Source organism: Clytia hemisphaerica, unplaced genomic scaffold, assembly GCF_902728285.1.
Source record: "Clytia hemisphaerica strain Z4C2 unplaced genomic scaffold, Clytia hemisphaerica genome assembly, whole genome shotgun sequence".
Taxonomy (NCBI): domain Eukaryota; kingdom Metazoa; phylum Cnidaria; class Hydrozoa; order Leptothecata; family Clytiidae; genus Clytia; species Clytia hemisphaerica.
This window is the reverse complement of record NW_027104383.1, coordinates 29784-48789: the sequence shown is the minus strand read 5'-3', so window position 1 is coordinate 48789 and position 19006 is coordinate 29784. Positions and strand designations below refer to the sequence as shown.

The 19006-nt window shown below is 34.3% G+C and overlaps 1 protein-coding gene across 1 annotated transcript; it reads right to left on the bottom strand.

Annotated features, from left to right (window-relative positions):
• Positions 1-2743: 2743 nt before the first annotated feature.
• LOC136819307 (uncharacterized) lies at positions 2744-17381 on the bottom strand. The gene is made up of 2 exons (XM_067075553.1): positions 17300-17381; positions 2744-4773 (listed from the first exon to the last, which is right to left on the bottom strand). The coding sequence occupies exon 2, from the start codon at positions 4759-4761 to the stop codon at positions 3703-3705; it is 1059 nt and encodes a 352-aa protein (XP_066931654.1). The 5' UTR covers positions 4762-4773; positions 17300-17381; the 3' UTR covers positions 2744-3702.
• Between the last annotated feature and the right edge of the window lie 1625 nt (positions 17382-19006).

Genomic DNA, 19006 nt, shown 5'->3' with positions numbered 1-19006 from the left:
AGGTTTTAAATTTTAGTGATTTCTCGAGATATCTTTAAGATATGAATACAAAATTTTGACCATAGTTTTGAAATCTGATTTAGAGGGTTTTGGGCATAAATTAGTTCGATAAAATTTTTAAAGTATACCCTGGTTGTCAAAACGCAGGTTTGGGGCCCTCAAAACGCAGGTGTAGTTAAAATCAAATTATCAAGCCCAGCAGTAAAAGGGGGAGAAACTATAATATATTTGTGTTTTCTCTTAAATTTAAGACCCGATGTTGGATGTAAAATTTATGATTTTTATAAAATATTTCAAAATTTTTGATGATGCAAAGTCCAACTGAAAATTTATAAATTTTCAAAATGGTAATTTAGATTTAATAACGTCTTAATCAGATTTCTGAAAACCAATCTCTTTTGAAAAATAAGTTCCATTCATGTATGGAATATGATGTGAAAACTTTAGAATAACAGCTTAACTAAAACTGAAAATATTAAGCTTTAAAGGGTAAATTTCTCCAACATTTTGCACAAAAAAAGACAGAATTTGCCGTTTTTGCTGATTTTGATATATAATATTGATTTTTTGTTATAAACTATAATTTCAAGCTGATAGGAATGGAATTCCAAGATTTTTTGCCGTTTCTCATATTTAGAATTTTCGGTTTTATCGATATTGGTTTTACGACCCCAAAATACTGGTTGACCTTTAAGATGCTATATCTTTTACCTATCCTCTGAAGTCACAGATGTATCTGCATTTTCTGAAAGGTATTAGGTGTAGAAAGTTTCCTATACCCCATTTTCATAACGTATTTTCACTATCCAAGGAGCTAGAGTGAGCTATATGCAATTTTTATCTAATTTTGGTGTTGAAATATTTCCTCCAGACGCAAATATGTTATTTTGAATCTGTCTGAAACCATCAAAACATGCTCATTTTTAAGTATGACCATTATTCTTTCAAAATAAACAAAAATCGTCTAATTCTGATAAATCTCCAGGTCAGAATCCTCATTTTAATGACGACCTACGTTTTGGGGCCGTCTCCTTTTTGGGGGCCATATACTGTAATCTATTTTTATAAAAAACGTGTAAAAACGGGAGTGTTAAACTCTCATTAAAATTCGGAAATCACTTAGGGATATTTTTAGAACAATTATACGACTCTCACTTCAATTTATATGAATCTCTTATAAAAAAAGTTTAATTTATTTAAATTTATCCTACACGTTTTTTATATAAGAACAAACTATATAAGAACATAAGGCTTCGATGGCTAAAATGTTAAGAACATTTTAAGACTTACAAACTCAAGAACACTGAATTTCATAGGAAAATGGGCAAAATTATTCAAATAATGGCGAAAATAAGAACATGTTAAGAACATTTTTAGGCTTAAAGAACATCCCAAGGCTTCAAAATTTTTGGATGTTCTTATAAGACATACATGTATCCTAGTTATAATCCCTGTACAATACTTTAGCACATTTTTCACTAGCATCATAATTTTGTATAAACTTTTTGTCATTTTCACAACATAAAAATTTGCAGGGAAGTTTTTTCGTAAAATTTGCTACATTTTGTGCTTGTATTCCATACCCCATTGCAGCTGCAGCTACCATTATGTCTTGATTAAGTGATCGAAAATTGCTAAGATAAGATAAATCATTTATTATGGTTTCCAAGGTGACACGTGACAATATGGCAGAACGTCCTTGAATATATTCAACCCATTCTGCTTTCCTATATTTTTTCTGTGAACGATCTAGACTAGGAAGCTGGATTTCTTTCTTAGCCAAGCTACCAGCAAACAGAAATCTCTCATTGTGAGCATCTGATGATACAAAGTTATACAGAGCTGGAAGATTGACAAAATTGTGTGCAGTTGTGTACATGATGTATTTGAAATTACAATTGTTCAGTACCCATCGAAGGGCGGAATATAATTTCAACGCCCTCTTTGTGTGATGTTCTTGGATTTCAACTTCTAATATATCTGGTTGCATTCTAAGTTCAGTTTCGACGAAAGAGGCGCCCGCCCATTCTTCTCCACCCCGACTAATCACGAACAGTTTGCGCCACTTGAATTCTTTATATTGATTATTCTGTCTGATATATTTAGCAGTTGGGGCGTGTTTATCCGCCCATGTCTTCCGAATATCCATACGTAACGCGAGTTCTTTGTATTCGCTTAAAACGAGTATCAACACTTTCAGAGTCGTTGTTCCACAAAGAAGCTGTCCTTTATCGTTGTGTAAAAACATTCCCGTATCTTGGCTTTTCCGAACCAAGTGCGTAACCGGTGTTTCAATAATTTTTGTGTTCTTTTTAAAACTTGTCAATAATGATACTTTCAAGGAAGATAATAAGTTGTAGGTGAAATCGAATGTCGAGGAGAGCTCTATTTTTCCTTTGTTGTCATATTGATATAAATGTCCATTGAAATCAAGGGTCGACCCAAACTCAGACATCAACTTATAGTGATAAAAATTAAGTGCAATAAAAATGGCTCCGAAAAAGAAAATACAAAAGAAAATTATAAAATTTCGTCTTTTCTTAAAAATCCATAATCGTTTCAAACTTGTCGCTATTTCGTCCGCCATCTTTGTTTACACGACAGAATGTCGTTTTCTATTTTTCTTCATTAACAAGAAAATCTGCAATTATTTCCTCTGGAAACGAGCACTTAATTCTTACGTAACGAAAAGTAATTATAAACATTTTTCATTTAGCATACACTAATTGTTGTATATTTTCTCAAATGCTTAAGTTTTTCTTTTTTACAAAATAAAAATAATTGCAATTTAAAAACAAAAACATTGCATTACATTCTTCGTCATATAAAATTATTCAAAAATATTAAAATCAAATTACAAAGTGAAAGAAGTAAATATTCCTTTTTGGCTTGAAAATGTATCCTCATTTCGAATCAATAAAGCCATTTCATGGAAAATCTGTGCAACATTCGACAAAGGAAATGCCGATGACCCCTGTGTCACAGACCCGCTGGGAGCCCAGCCACACTGGAAAGATTGACAGAAATACGTTAGAATTTCAGCCCCACTATGGCCCCACTTGGAAATTAATTTTTTTTTCGTCCCATTCGAAATTTAATGTTTAAAAATTGGACTTTAAAACCATTCCCACTAAATCTTTTAACCTTGGAACAAAGGAATTTCTATTCCCATTGGGATTTTATTAGGAATTTTTATCCCCACTGAGAGAAAAAGTTCCCCCGGGGCTTTGAGACAGGTGTGTTTGTGGGCACCTGAGCTGGGGGTCTGGAACAAGCGGGTGTGTGGAAATTGTTAAAATTATATAAAAGTCGGGAAATGATCCTACCCCAGCTGGCACACAACGTTGTTTCAACGTTTATCTAACGTTCACAACGTCCATAAAACGTTAAATGAACGTTGAAACAACGTTGTTTACCAGCTGAAAAAGTAAAAGGAAAATTTTTTAAAAACATTTATCAACCGGGGGGATTGGTTAATAGGTACCCGGGAAAATATGTTTGGAGCCCTTACAGCATTCCTGTAAAGCCTTATTTTTTGATTTAATACCAACATGATTTGGATAAATAATAACAAATTACACTAAAATATTCACATTCTTAAAATAATCTATGCTCTTTCAACGTTTATATAATGTTCACAACGTCCATATAACGTTAGATGATTATTAAAATAACATTGCGTGCCAGTGTGGTGTGGTGACACTACTTCATCAAAGGGTTTCTAAAACAATCGTCATTGTGTGTTTGCATCAACAATGTTTTTTCGATTGTGACTTTGCAATCATTAGGCAGTTTGGTCAAGAAATGTTTATACTCCAGTGGAGATATAAGCCGATCTTTCATTGCCAGAGCTAGCATGGCCATTGGTTGCTGGACACGTCCATGGGTAGAATACCATCTCAAAAGGTGGAGGACTTTGGTCAAAACATCCCTGGACATTAGGAATTGAGTGCTGGAGAATCTTGAAATCAATTCAGTTTTGGTGATTGAGGTTTTGACTGGACGAAAAGTTATGGATGATTTTTCAGTTAGTTTGTGCCCCATTACAAGGTTTCCTTTAGTCATGTTTGGTGAATGCATGATGTTGTAGATAGCTTTGAAATTCAGCTTTGTGTTAGAATCTGTCATTAACAAATATTCAAATTTGCATCCATTAGCCGACCAGCGGAGTGCAGAATAAAGCTTCTTAGCAGACTCGCTTTGGCGTTCTGGACGTTCAACAAGTAGCATATCTCTTTTGAATTTCATCTCAGTACGAAAGAAATTTTTTTCTTCCCATCCCTGATCTGGCGAACTGACAACAAATACCATTTTCCAATTCAAACGGTTCGAATCATGGTCCATTTGTTGCTTCCAAGCTTCCCGAATAATCATCCTTCTAGTGATATCTTTATAAGGTGTTTGTACTAAAACTAAAAGTTTAACAGTTTTGTCACTGGCGCAGGAGATCTGTGTATCACTGTTCGGAGTATAATCGCCCAATTTTGAATCGATCTTCATGAAAACACTTGCTTTCTTATCCAGTACATTGATCTGTTTTGATGTTTCGATTTCCAGACGTCCAGACATTGATTTCAGCTTTTTCAAATTCATGATGGTCTGTACAACATCTTCATCTGATGGCAATGTGATATTGGTGACAGATTTAGTAGACAGACGGACAGATAGACGGAATTCTTCAACATAGGTTTTGGAGAAGATATGGACCATCGTTACCACAAACATTACCAGAAACATAAACGTTACTTTCATATCCTTCATATTGGTCAATCCCTTTTGAAAGAAAAAACTTGTTTGTTTTAAAGTATTTCTTTCTTGTCTTCAATAATATGTTTGGTTTTGCTAAGGAGAGGTCTTCACCTTGTGCTGAAAAGTCTATAAAAGGCACTGAACCTTTGAATCTTATCAGTTTCTGAGTTAAAAAAAGTAGGTTTGCAAAGAAGTATTGATGCGTTTTCACCAAGATTTCAAATCCAAAAATAAAGCCAATTCGATTAAATCTTCGTTCGATTATTGAATATCAGGAAAAGCAGCATTCAATCGTGGTCATGACCATGTATGCAAAACAATGTATTACAAGTTATCAAGAAAACTTGTTCTCAAGAAATTAAGAAAGGAAGCTATTAAACATCCAATTAAAGGCTAACTCTCTCATTAACCACTAACAAATGAGTTATTATTAAGTTTCTTTTGTTTACAAAAATAACACATGCCTCTGATGTAAGAAACTAACTTGGCCTCTTAACTTGCCTCTAATATTTGCAGGAGTGGTTTTATCTTAATCAGAATGGGATTTAAGGGCATACCCGATTCCGTAGATGTGTCAGTTTGATCGTTATATTCCGTCAAACCGTCTAAACCAGAACAAGAGAATTCTACCATCTAAACTTTCGGGGTGTTCTGGAGTTTTTATAAGATACTTCATTAATTGGTCATTAAAAGTAACAGAGATGACGCGTTCTTTAGAAAAAGTAACAAAATTGTTTTATTACAGGTTAACGACCAACCAAATCAAATAAATGCTTGTAAAAATTCCACCATCTAAACTTCCGAAACATCCGTCAGATATTATATTACGAAGTTTCCTCCGATTTTTTACAATATTCCTTTTTCATCTCCAATCGCCCATCCGATTGTTACAGCCTCAACTTCATCATACATCTCGTTAATTCATTTTAGCAGAACAGTATGATTTTTTAAGAAGCCTACACTTATTTTCTATAAGAACAATTTTATAAGAACAATTTTACATATATTTTAATTTGTTAAGATTTAAAATCCATATATTACTGTCAGTTTCACGCCTTGTGCGATCATCAGATATACTATACTACAAATAAAATTTTCTCTCATAAGATGTATACACTATGCTAGAAATTGCAAACCGTTACGAATGAAAAAAAATTAATAAAATGCTCTTGGGAAAAAATTGATAATAAAAACAATAGTTTAAGACATTAACAATTAAGAACAATTTTTTATAAGAACAAAGAGGCTCAAAATCTCCAAAAAATAAGAACAATTTAGGAACAATGTTGAGCCTAAAATTAATCAATTTCAAGCAATTTAGGGGTAAAAAAAATGGGTGAGAAAAGAAGAAATAAGATCTTATCGTGAGCAAGATCTGTTCAAAGATAGTCCTTACAGAAAAACATAGCATTTCAAAAAGCAAGACAACATTACGACAAATCTTAATACACTTGTTTTTGTTTTCTTCTTTAGACTCGGAACAATTACAATCCGGAAAATAATAGGAATTTTAATGCGTATCCTGTATATAGGAAAGTAAACACATCGTCATTACAAAAATATATGATTATTTGATAGATACAATACTGATTGGATTGATAAACGGATAAATCGAGGTATTTCCTCATTTCATAGGAACATATCTTATCTGAGAGTAGGATAAAGACAAAGATAGTTCTTACAGAAAAAATATAGCATTTCAAAAAGCAGACAACATTACGACAAATCTTAATGCACTTGTTTTTGTTTTCTTCTTTAGACTATACAGAACAATTACAATCCGGAAAATAATGGGAAATTTTAATGTATTCTGTATATGTAACAGTTATTACACGGAGACATGGTACCGAGTACAATATGGGATATACTTTTCGAGTTCAGATTTTTCGTCATATTTTTCGAGCCTTTATATATCCTATTATTTGTACGAGTAAAAGTGTACAGATAACTGGTTTATCATCAACTTGAAAAATATCAACAAACTTTTATCAAACTTTTGAGCAATTCTTATAGAATTTGGAAAAAAGTATCCTCGATTTTTTGATTTCAGAAAAAATGTCTCACCGATTAACCAATTTCGTCAAAAATGATTAAAAATAATAATTTCCTTATTTTTCCCAACTTGGAAAAAAGTTCCCCCGATTATGCGATTTCGGAGAAAAATGTATAACTGTTGTCAATTAAGAGAAAATAGTTTTTCCGATATTTCCGAAATGTCTCCCCGATAATCCGATTTTTGAAAGAAATGTTACCTGATATGGGTACCCTCCGTACAAAATTTGATGAAAAATTAGTCAAAAAGAGGAAAAATACCCAAAAAATTGGTATCAGAATTGCAAGTATTTTTTTACGGAATTTCGGAAATTTTGGCAAAACTATTCGGTATAAATCGTGAACTCCGTACGCCCCCCCCCCATTAAAGTGGTAAAAAAGTTAGAGGAGGAGTCCCTTTTTTTAAGTGGTGGCAAAATGGATGACATCATCAGGTCGTAAAAAACGTTTAAAATTCTCTATATTATTACAAAGTGTGTCAGATGTTATTACAAAGTGCGTCAGCTTTTTTTGTATTACAAAGTGCCTCAGGTGTTATTACAAAGTGAGTCATCTTTTGGTATTACAAAGTGCGTTAGTACATTTGTGTTTCCTTTTCTTTTAGTCAGGCAGCTGAGGTCAACTAAAAAAGTGCAGTAGCTACAAAGTTTGCGAGCAAACTTTAAACAGTTGTTTTCAATAGATATGACCTTTCTGAACACAAAATCATCAACCGGACAGTTTGAAAATAATTACCAGACGCGTCCGAAAATATTTTCGTATTTGATGACGTCACAAGGAAATTGAAAATTTTTATGAAAAAAAGTATAGACATATTATATACCAATCGACGCGTTTTTTGACGTAGATTAAGAAAAAGGTCAGTAACTATGTCTAAAGATTTGATGATAAAAAGTTAAAAGCTTCCGAAGTTTTGATGACGTCATATTTACACTTTCTTTAAGATCGATTTTCTCGAATTAGGTTGAGAAATCATATATATCCACTTAAAAGTCTTCTGGGCACGCATGACGTCATCAGGCTCTAAAATATTACCGGACACGTCCGGTAATTAATTTCAACAACTCCGGTTGATGGTTTCTAGATATTTAGGATTTTCAATTAAAAGTAGTTTTGGATTGTTCGCACCCCGTCCAATTTTTTTGTGACCTCAGCTGCCTGTCTATTTGTTTTGCTTTTCTTTCCAATATTCTTTTCTTTTACTTTTATTTACATGAAATCAACATCAAACATTCGAAAAAAGAATCGAATGGTCATTAAAAAGATCAAAACATTGTTTTCATAGACTCTTTTGATAAGTTGTTGATAAGTTGGTGTGTATTGGAAACAAAGCCCGGGGGCATTCGATCTGAAAACGACCATACGTTCGGCCCAAAATTTGGCTTCTAAAATCGGACCCTTACAGTGCAGTGAATCATCCTTACTGTGCACTTGTTCAAAATTTCTCGCCCGTAAGGGCGAAAATCTTTGCAATTTTCCAAGAAAATGTGGAATTCTTCCTCCAAAATTGACCAATTTTGTGCCAATTTTACCAAAAAATTGGGCTTTTATCACAATTTCCTACCCTTACAGTGCAGTTCAGTGCAGTTTTGTAATTTCCTACCCTTACAGTGCACTAGCTGAACTATGAAAAACCTACCCTTAAGGGCCGAACGTCTGGTAGGTCATTTACCTTGAGGGGAGGTCGTCAGTAGTCCGACACTTTCTAGTCCGACAGTAAAAATGTCCGACGTTGGATTTGACGAATGCGTCAGTATTTCGACAACAATTTTGTCCGACAACGAGTCAAAAACAACATATGAAAAACGAAGTATGAATCGGAGGCACATCTTTATAATCGATTTTGAGGTCAGGCCCCTAAACCCGAGTTTTCTTAAATTTTGGGAAGCTTGTTAGGATAGGCTTTCAAGAGTCAAGAAATTGGATTTAGCTGTTTTTACGACCCTTCTTTAGTGATTTACAACCCTGGTTGGTCCTTTATTTCTAATTATGTCAAAATCTTTTATTAATATTATCTCTGTGAAAAACCCTTATTCAACATTCGACACTCTAAAATCTTTCCTTTTCGGACAAAAGTGACGTCGTAAAAAAAGTCTTCCAAATTGTAAATTTATTTCAAAGATTCGGAATATTTTACTGTCGGACTAGAAAGTGTCGGACTAGTGACATGCACCCACCTTGAGTGCCCCCCCCCCCCCCCCGGGAAACAAAGAGAAAACCTTTCTAATCATAAAATTGTTACAAAATATTATCTCTCGCTTTACCAGATCCTTTTTTTGAACGTGGTCTTGTATTTGTACGGTACAATATGAAATTGAAATACAGCATTTATGTACGCCTTTTTAGCCAATCAGATTGCTCATATTTTTCATGTGGATGATAAAGGAAAGTAAACACATCGCCATTACAACATTATAAAAATATATGATTATTTGATAGATAGATACAATACTGATTGGATGGATATTAAGCAGATATTCAATGGGTAAAAGTTGGTTATTGAGATTCATTAATCCGAGGTAATGTAATATTCAACGACAGACGAAGCCGAGTTGAATATACATCACCGAGGGATAATAAATCCAATAACCAATGAAAACCTATTGAATATATGTTTTATTATGTACCTAGAGGCAAAAACAAAAGATTAAAACGTTTCACTTAAAACACTCCCATAATCGAACGTTCGAATGTTTTTCTTTTTTAATGATTTTCTTTTATTTACTTTGATTAATAAAATTTGTTCATGAAATTGACAATAGATTTATTTTAATCTTTGATAACAACAAGAGCGACAAAAAAATCAACCTTTGAAAGCAAAATTTGAAAAAAGAATTCTACCGTGGTACAATAATAGCCATGGTATATCAAAAATTATTCAATGGCTGTTCTTACCTACCGGTATTCTTGATATGCGTCAAGTCAAGATGACGTCGTATTTTTTAACAGAAGCACCCAAAAAAGCCGGTTTTTGAGCTCCGTGTTTCTATTTTTAGTAACAGAGAGAGGTCAAATCCCGGCTTTTTTAGGGTGTTTCCGCTAGAAAAATGACTTACACATATCAAGAATACAATAATAGCGGATAAATCGAAAATATAATATAGATCAATAGCTATATGGAGCCTGTGCCGTAGTTGCCTTCGAATTATTCTAATTAATCGCACGATGGGCTATTTTTTCTCATTTGGCGCCCCTTCAAAGAGATCAGTTAATTGTTAATTGTATCTGTAGAGAGCAATTAATCGTTAATCACACTCTTCAATGACGCGCCAATGTTTACAAAATAGGGTTTAATGTTTTTTCTTTCGTTTTTTTCATTTGAAATTCATTTTGCGAGAAAGAAAAACTACGAAAAACTATGAACAACAATGAAAGAAAAACATAGAGTAGAGAAAAAATACTGTCTGCGTAATCTTCTTCCGCAACGGAAAAAAGTAGCGAAACCCATTATGCAATTAGCTTGTAATCACACGATAACTCGCGCAATTTGAAAATTGCATTCGTGATTTTTTTCTCGAATTTTCCTCGTCCTTTCGGACATAGACCCATCCCTTTTACTTCATCGCAGAGGTCTCCGTGCACGAAAATTTTTATCAAACAGACAATGCGCACAGAGTGAACTACGCTATTATATTCGTCCAAGCCAGAGTTTGAAAATCGACTCCTTGAGAGACTGGATTTCGAAAGCTTTGCCCCTTTTTTGATGTTTTTACGTTCCTTAGAGGGACCTTTTCCTCAATTTTCAACCAAAATTTTCAAACTTTAATCCAAATTACGAGAATTTATGACTCTTGAGAGAGTCGATTTTTAATATTATAATTTTGTTACCCTTTAAGAGACTCCAATTCTGTTTTATGGTTTTTGTACACCTTTGAGAGAATTCCAAGGGTGTACACCACACGATGTAGCTATGAGATATCGTTTCAACTTGATTGTGTCTGAAAATAGGGTGCATATATGGAATAAGAATGTCCTCGGTGGGAAATTTTCCAAAAATTAATTTGTGCCCCCCCCCAGCTATTAGGTACCCGAGAGTACTTTCTATAATTGTGCATTATCAAAATTTTGTTTGTATTTCTTCATTTTTTCCGGACACCTGAAACATTCTGGAATTTTCCAAAAGCATCCTTACCTTATGAACAAAGGAGTAATTGATAGAAAAAAATCACTCTTTCTTGTTTCTTCAGGATTTAATGATATCCTTTGTCGTCAGTAAAAATAAAACCATTACCTAAGCATTTCAAATTTTATTTTTTAATTTGATATCGTACACGTTTTTTATAAGAAAATCCAAAATTTTTGAAGCCTTTATAGATTAACAAGTTTTTATCTTTACCATTTTGTGACTACAGAAATAAGGTGTTCTAGGGTCCGCAAAGCCTTAAAATATGTTCTTAACTTGTTTTTCATATTTTTGCCATTAAAAGCTTGCGTTCCTATTTAAAAAAAAAACATGTAGCTGAAATTCCATTCTCTGTTGCAATTCTTTGCGGAAAGGGCTATTGAAAAATAGAAAATGAAAAATAACAAAAGAAATGACAACACGAAAAAAAACTGTCAATACACGTTGTTTTTCTATAAGAACATCCAAAACTTTTTGCAGCCTTTGGATGTTCTTAGTTTTTTGAGTTTTAAGCCTAAAATGTTTTTAATTTCACCATTTTGAGAGTAATTTTGTCGAAATCGCGGGTTTTAGAGTCCTGAAAGCCTTAAAAGGCCCTTAAAAAGTTATTAGCTTGTTCTTAGTATTTTGGCCATCTAAGCCTTATGTTCTTATATAGTTTGTTCTTATAAAAAAACTATCATTAGGTATGAAGGAGGAAGAAAATAATGAATATTCGATTCAAAATAACCGGCCCGGAAATTTTTGTTAAGATTTTGAAAAGTAATTATTCAAGGCGATTATCATAATGTTATAAATACGACAAGCGAGGGCTAAGGTTGAAAGATCATTCAAAAGCTTGAAGTTAGTACATAGCTTGTGGGTGTAACAAAAACTTGCTCAGTAGTGAAAAACAAAAATTATTATAAAGAAGAGCAACTATAAATCACTATCAAGAAACATGGCGAAAACAATTGTTCTTTTTACAATTGTTTTGATAATGGTAGAATTAACTAATGCGCGACCAGCGAGTGAGTCTGCAAATTGTTATCATATATGCACCGGTGATGGAGATTGCACGAATCCAGATTGTCCTACATGCCAGAATTTTCCTTACTTCGGCAAACGTTGTGCCATAGACTTTGGTGGTGATTTTGATAAACTTAAAGCTCTTGATAAACACAATGATGCCTTGAAGCTGTAAAAAGGGCCGACAAGAACAGATGTAAATGGTACCTTTGGAATATTTCATAATTGGATGATATTATCGAAAATATATGATCAATTATTGGATGAATTGTGTATGAGATTCAACCCAGACTCGACTATTCTTCAGATTGAAATAGTATTTTAACAAATTCGCTGCCAACCACGAGTTTCTCGTAGGTAGAGGGGTCAAAGCAATACTTCAAAGAGCCATTACTTTCCCAGCTGGCACACAACGTTGTTTCAACGTTTTTTTAACGTTATATGGACGTTGTGAACGTTAGAAAAACGTCGAAACAACGTTGTGTGCCAGCTGGTTTTTTTCACGACATTTACTTTCGCAAATTTAAAGGAAAAATATTTTTTTGCCAGCATAAACTTTCGCGAATCAAGACGTAAAATTGCGAATTTTCACATGAAAAAATGGCTTAGAGAGACAAATAATTTATGGATTGGCTTGAAACATTTTTCCTTTGACTTATTACATAGTCTTTTAACGGGCTAATAAGTGCCATATAAGCTACATTTGATTCAAAGTTTGAAGTTTTACAGATTTTCTATTTTGTCACGAAATTTTCGCGACCATAAACTTTCGCGAATGGCCCTTCCTAGAATTTTTAAAGACATTTACTTTTGCGGAAAGGGCCTAAATTCGTGAAAATCAAAAGTTTCTACTCGTGGAAGTTTGTACGCCTGATGTTCTTTTAATAGAGAAACGTTTGCTTGCTTCTTTAATACATTTTTGCAATCTACATGAAATTCTGCTTCGATTGGTATACAATGTGAAGGAATTCGAAACAGAACTCAGGCAAAAGGAGCCTCTGAAAATAAAACTTTTGATAAAATTTCAAGAGGACAAAATTTCTGAAAAAGGCTCGGAAGCGAGTGTGTATAAAGACGCAGTTCCTTATTCACAGTATAGATTTACAATAAAAAAACTTTAAAAAGATTTATTTTGTATAAAGTTTGAATTTTACCAATTTTAACTGTTATATTTGAAGATGATTGAATATTTATGTATAAAATAAGTACAAAAATAAACATTTGGATTTTTCTCATTAATCTCCCGATAAGATAGTTTGAGCTTTGTGTGGGAGGCGTACGGTATTTCGGAGTTTCGGAAATCGACCCTTTTTTCTTCGGTATTTCGGAATTCTGAAATTGTTTCGGTATCGGAAATCCATGAAATTTTGCTTCGAAATTTCGGTATTGTGAAGTTTTTATCCCCCTTTTTCGGAATTCATAAATGTAAAATCAAATTTGATAAAAAATTAGTCAAAACGAGGTAAAAAACCCAAAAAAAATCAGTATCGGAATTGCAAGTATTTTTTTACGGAATCTCAGAAATTTTGGCAAAATTATTCGGGATTTCGGAAATCGCAAACCCTGTAAGTAGGGGGGTCCAAAATTACACTTTTTGAGTTTAACCATCTTTTTTAAATTAATTTTTCATGCTGATTCCGAATTTGAAATCCGTTTTTCCATATCTCTTACCCCTGGGCGGCTATCGGAGACCCTTTTTTCGGAAAACCGCCCAAAACCGCTAAAAGTCATTTTTTTTTAATTTTCCATTTTGAATAGCTTTCTAGTGATGTGATATCTTTTTTAAATCGGTTTTTCATGCTGATTCCGAATCTGAAATTCATTTTATCATAGCTCTCACCCTTGGCCTGGTATAGGAGGCTGTTTTTTTACTAAAATCTTCGAAACCAAGGAAAATTGATAATTTGAAAATGTTTGAATTTGAATGAACTTTGAATGAAAAATTTAATGGTAACTACTTGTTTTAGATCATGCTGATTCCAAATTTCAAATTAGTTTTTGCATATCGCCCACCCCTGGTCTGCTATGGGGCCGGCTACATGAGGTTCCTTATTCAGAAAATATCGCAAAAATGTACTGAAATGAATATTTTTCAAAGGAGATTCTTGTACTTGGATTCCATTTATCAGAACATCTGGTTATACATTCCTTGTTACAAAGAGTTTTGAGTACTTTAATGATCCAACCCTATGGACCGAGCTGCTTTTAATTTGTCTGCTTAGAATATGATTAAAGATGTAAAAATCAAATTGTTAAAAATATCTTGAGCTAGTAAACTTCTTCCAAATGCAATGATTGTCCGCATTGGACATTCAAAAGTTGATATTGGCTTTCACAAGCCGTATATCATTGTTTGAAAGGTCAAGTTACAATGAAAATCATAAGGATGTATAGACCTTATACTGAATAGATAGAATCTAAAAATCCTACATTCAAATAGTTGTTTATTGAACCAATCGAAAGGCGCTATTGTTTAAGGAATGGATATCCCTTAAATACCTGCTTGAATAGATTTGAAGAACTAATGCTTTTTAAAAATAAATCAGACCTTAAGCTGTTGATTTAATTACAATATTATTGGTGTTAATTATTACGGACTTCCACAAATATAACTATTTGTTCTGAACAAGGGGTCTTTGATAAGTCAATTAGAAAAAAGTTTTCAGAAATGAAATTATCTTGTGAACTTCTAAGTAGTAAAACCCCGTAAAACTCCTTTCCAGGGACAACCATGTAAATACTTTCATATTGGTCCATTTGTTGGGAAGTTATTTTTTAGGAATAGGTTATATTTCTTAAACATTGGTACCTTTCAATAGATTCACTATAAAACCTGTTCTTATATGACTCGTTTGAATTAAAATTATTTGAAAGATTCCATATTAGCTATCTGTATAGCCTAGTGATTTTAATTTTAACTTATCTCCTTAAATGATTAAGGCATCCTAAAAACAATTATCAACATTTCAATGTTCAATTAATTTAGGGAATCATTGTATTTGAAAGGAGTTCACTAGCTTGAGATAGTAACGAGATTCTAATCAGGTTGAATGTGCTTCATGACTAGTTGAGCAGATAAATTTATAGCAGCAGTACAAAGGGTTAGCTCATTGGATAAAGATAAAGTACTCAAGGCACCCTATGACGATGAATGTATAACATTAGCCAAGTGTCAAAAAGCCACAGACGAACTAAAAGAAATATCCTCTCAATAATATTGATTTTTGTACATTTTTTTGCAATATTTTCTGAATAAGGAACCTCATGTAGCCGGCCCCATAGCAGACCAGGGGTGGGCGATATGCAAAAACTAATTTGAAATTTGGAATCAGCATGAAAACTTGATCTAAAACAAGTAGTTACCATTAAATTTTTCATTCAAAGTTCATTCAAATTCAAACATTTTCAAATTATTAATTTTCCTTAGTTTCGAAGATTTTAGTAAAAAAACAGCCTCCTATACCAGGCCAAGGGTGAGAGCTATGACAAGATGAATTTCAGATTCGGAATCAGCATGAAAAACTGATTTAAAAAAGATATCACATCACTAGAAAGCTATTCAAAATGGAAAATTTTAAAAAATTTTAATTTTAGCGGTTTTGGGCGGTTTTCCGAAAAAAGGGTCTCCGGTAGCCGCCCAGGGGTAAGAGGTATGGAAAAACAGATTTCAAATTCGGAATCAGCATGAAAAATTAATTTAAAAAAGATGGTTAAACATAAAAATCTCCAAAAAAAGTCATTTTTGGACCCCTCTACTGTAAGCCCCCTCCTCTTTTGTGAAAACTTTAAAATCCTTCTGGATGTTTCAATTTATATAAGATTTAAACAGAAATTAAACATGATCATTCTACTTTCACTTAAGTTTAGTAAACCGCATTTGAATTTGATACATGATGCTTTACTAGAAAAATACTGAAGATTTGATTTATCATAATACTGAAATCACAGTATAAGAAAGCCGCGGCTTTCTTATACTATGCTGAAATAAGGGAAAATAAGTTTTTGCATGATCTATTCTACTCTCACTTAAAACCGTAAAACCTTAAAACCTTTAGACTCAGGGAAGTTTTTTCTAAAGACTTTCTTAGAATACAATAGCTAATATAAAAACAAATGAAATTGTTGTTTTTTTCTCACTTTGAGCATGATGAGTGATCTCATCAAAAGAATATTTTGTCAAAAGTTACTTAAATGACAAGGATCTTGTGTGCCAAATTTTATCCAAAAAGACTAGACTAGAATCAAAAGTTAGGGGGTGGTACAGGAACAGCCCCCGTCCCTAGTTTTGAACTACCCCTATAAAACTAGTATGAATAAACCTTTTCATAAATTACGTCACGAACATCACTTGCCTCGTTTTGAAATTACTGCCATGGTGATTAACTCCCAGCAGATTTTATTACAACTATTTTCTATTCCTACCAAAATCATTTAATGTCTCAAGGGATGTGATCACCACGGAAATTGTTTGAATACGAGGCAAGTGATGTTCGTGACGTAATTTATGAAAAGGTCTATTAATGGTAACTTTGAAAAGAATCACCGATCCACTGAGCCCAGGCAACGTAAGTCCACTGTGAACGAATGTAGCTACAATCATGGACTTTAATGTTTGAGAAAAACACAGGAAAATGCTCTGGAAAAACCATGGATGGTCCCCCTCCCCCCCCAGTGGCGATGTTTAGTGCGAACGACCTTCCCACCGACTTTTCCAATGCCCTTCAACATTGCCACAAGGGGGAAAGGGGGAAGGAGAGTTGTCTCACAATTTTCGTCCATGATTGTATGTGTTACACACTGACCGAATACAACTATAAAATGTTTTGGTTTAGATACAATCTGTACACTTTTAACTAAAAAATCACTTGTGGTTTTAACTTTGCACATGCGTACATTTTAAAACCCGAAAAATCCTAGGCCTGGGAAATGCCCATTTTCGGGGTGGGTTTCCAAATCTCTGATTTTATGAAAAATAAGTCCCACCTCGAAAATGACCATTTTACACCTCAAGAAATCCCAGGTCTGAATAATGGCCATATTCGGGGTGGGAAAGTTTGCATAAAAATTTTACCAGGGTTGTAAAATGGCCAAAATCAACCCCGAAATTTAATCGAAATATGTAATCATTAAAAAATCTCAGGGCAAAAAAAATCCCACTGCGAAAATTGCCATTTCTCAGGCCTGGGATTTTAAGATTTTTTCCTGTGACTGAAATGAAATTAAAATACAAAAAGTGTAATGACCTTTGAACCGCTCATTTTCGTAAAGATACCAGAAAAAACTTAAGCATCATATTCAACTTAATATCCTTGGTATCCGTAATTAGTTTCTTTTGAACACGTACACAAAACAATCGTTATGTCTTACCGTAATTACCGTTGTTGTATATTTTCCACTTTGCTATTTTAATGGTTCTTCTAAGGGTGACTTCAATCTTTGAAAATTTCTTTTCTCTGGAAACAATTGAAAAGTTAATTGATGCCATAGATTAAGTAAAGTCTTTAAGGCACCTTTTGATAGAATGAATATCTTTCCAGACAGCTAGGAGAGTGTGCGGCCAAGGGGGTGAAAATTGATAATAAAATCCCGTTTTGGAAGAGCCTAGCTAAAAGAACCAGTAGGCAGGGATCAAATTTCAATTTCAAGAACGCCTTTCGTTCCTTAAGCTTTGAGGGAAGTGGCCTTTATGGCCTTTAGAACTTTTAAAGATTCTTAGCTGAGAGACTGTCTATATATAAAAAAATTGAGCAATGAGATTTCAACAGACTATATCAATAGGCCATTTCACGGTCGAAATGGATCATGGGTAATCAGGACTGATTGCACCTCCATTACGGCTTCCCGTTGGCTAGACGCAAAAATCTTCAATTTTTTTCAAAACTTTGGACCAATAGTAAGTCGTTATTAGCGCGCAGTGGTCCTGATTACCCATTACGCTTTGCGACTGTGAAATGGCCTATTCGGTAGAAAAACGGAAATTTTGGATTTTGGCTAGCGGTGTGATCGGCCGGCGGGTAGAGACAAAACGCAGAACGGCGGAATGCCGGAATGCCGGAACCGGAATAGCTGTTCCGGCCGGAATAGCTATTCCGCGGAATATGGTTTTTTTATATTTTTTTTTATTTTTTATAATAGCTATTCCGCGGAATATGATTTTTTATTATAATAATAATCTTTCTCTTTTATCACCCCTGAGGGTATATCTATATACATAATCATCCATAATCACCCATTACCACCCATAATCAACCAAAATCAGCAATCGGCTACCTCATTGGCTGTTTTTCGTATGGTATATAAAGGAATGCACTCGTGCACTCGCTTGTGAAGTCATTCTAATACACCTTTCCCGGGGTGTTGTTTGGGATTTTATGTTTGAGTGTTTCCCTTAGATATAACTAAGATAGACCTCACGGAAAATTTGACCGGCTAAAAACGCCGTACGACCCGGCAATCGTCCGTACGGGGACGTCCTGCAGCGTACCTTGCGCGGCCCGTAGCCCGACGACCGGTAACAGTGGAGTGATGAAATTTGGCATGCTCCCCCCCTTCGATATGCTTGACGTCTCCAGAAAGTTTCAAGTCGTGAGACCTACCCAGTCCGGCGCTAGGGGAGGGGGTCATTCACGGTCCCGTACGGGTCCTTTACGGTCTCATAGCGCCCTTCCGTCAACTTTTCAGGACTTCAGACCTATTTTTTCGGAATCTGCACCCAAAAAAACATGAAACATCAAAACCTGGATAAAAATTTTAAAGGTGACTTTGGCCCCGCTTCGATCCGGGGATCCCTAATGCGTGAAACCAACGCTTTAAACCACTGGACCAACTTCTAGCCGTGCTTGACAGAAATTTTTCAGCGATGTCATACCTTCGTTAGCTTGACTTGGCCCAGATGGAAAAAAATATATAATCATATTCCGCGGAATACAAAATATAAAAAAAATCATTATTCCGCGGAATAGCTATTCCGGCCGGAACAGCTATTCCGGTTCCGGCATTCCGTCGTTCCGCCGTTCAGCGTTTTGTCTCTACCCTCGGCCGGCCCGGTTCGAACAAATGTAAACAAACAGTCGG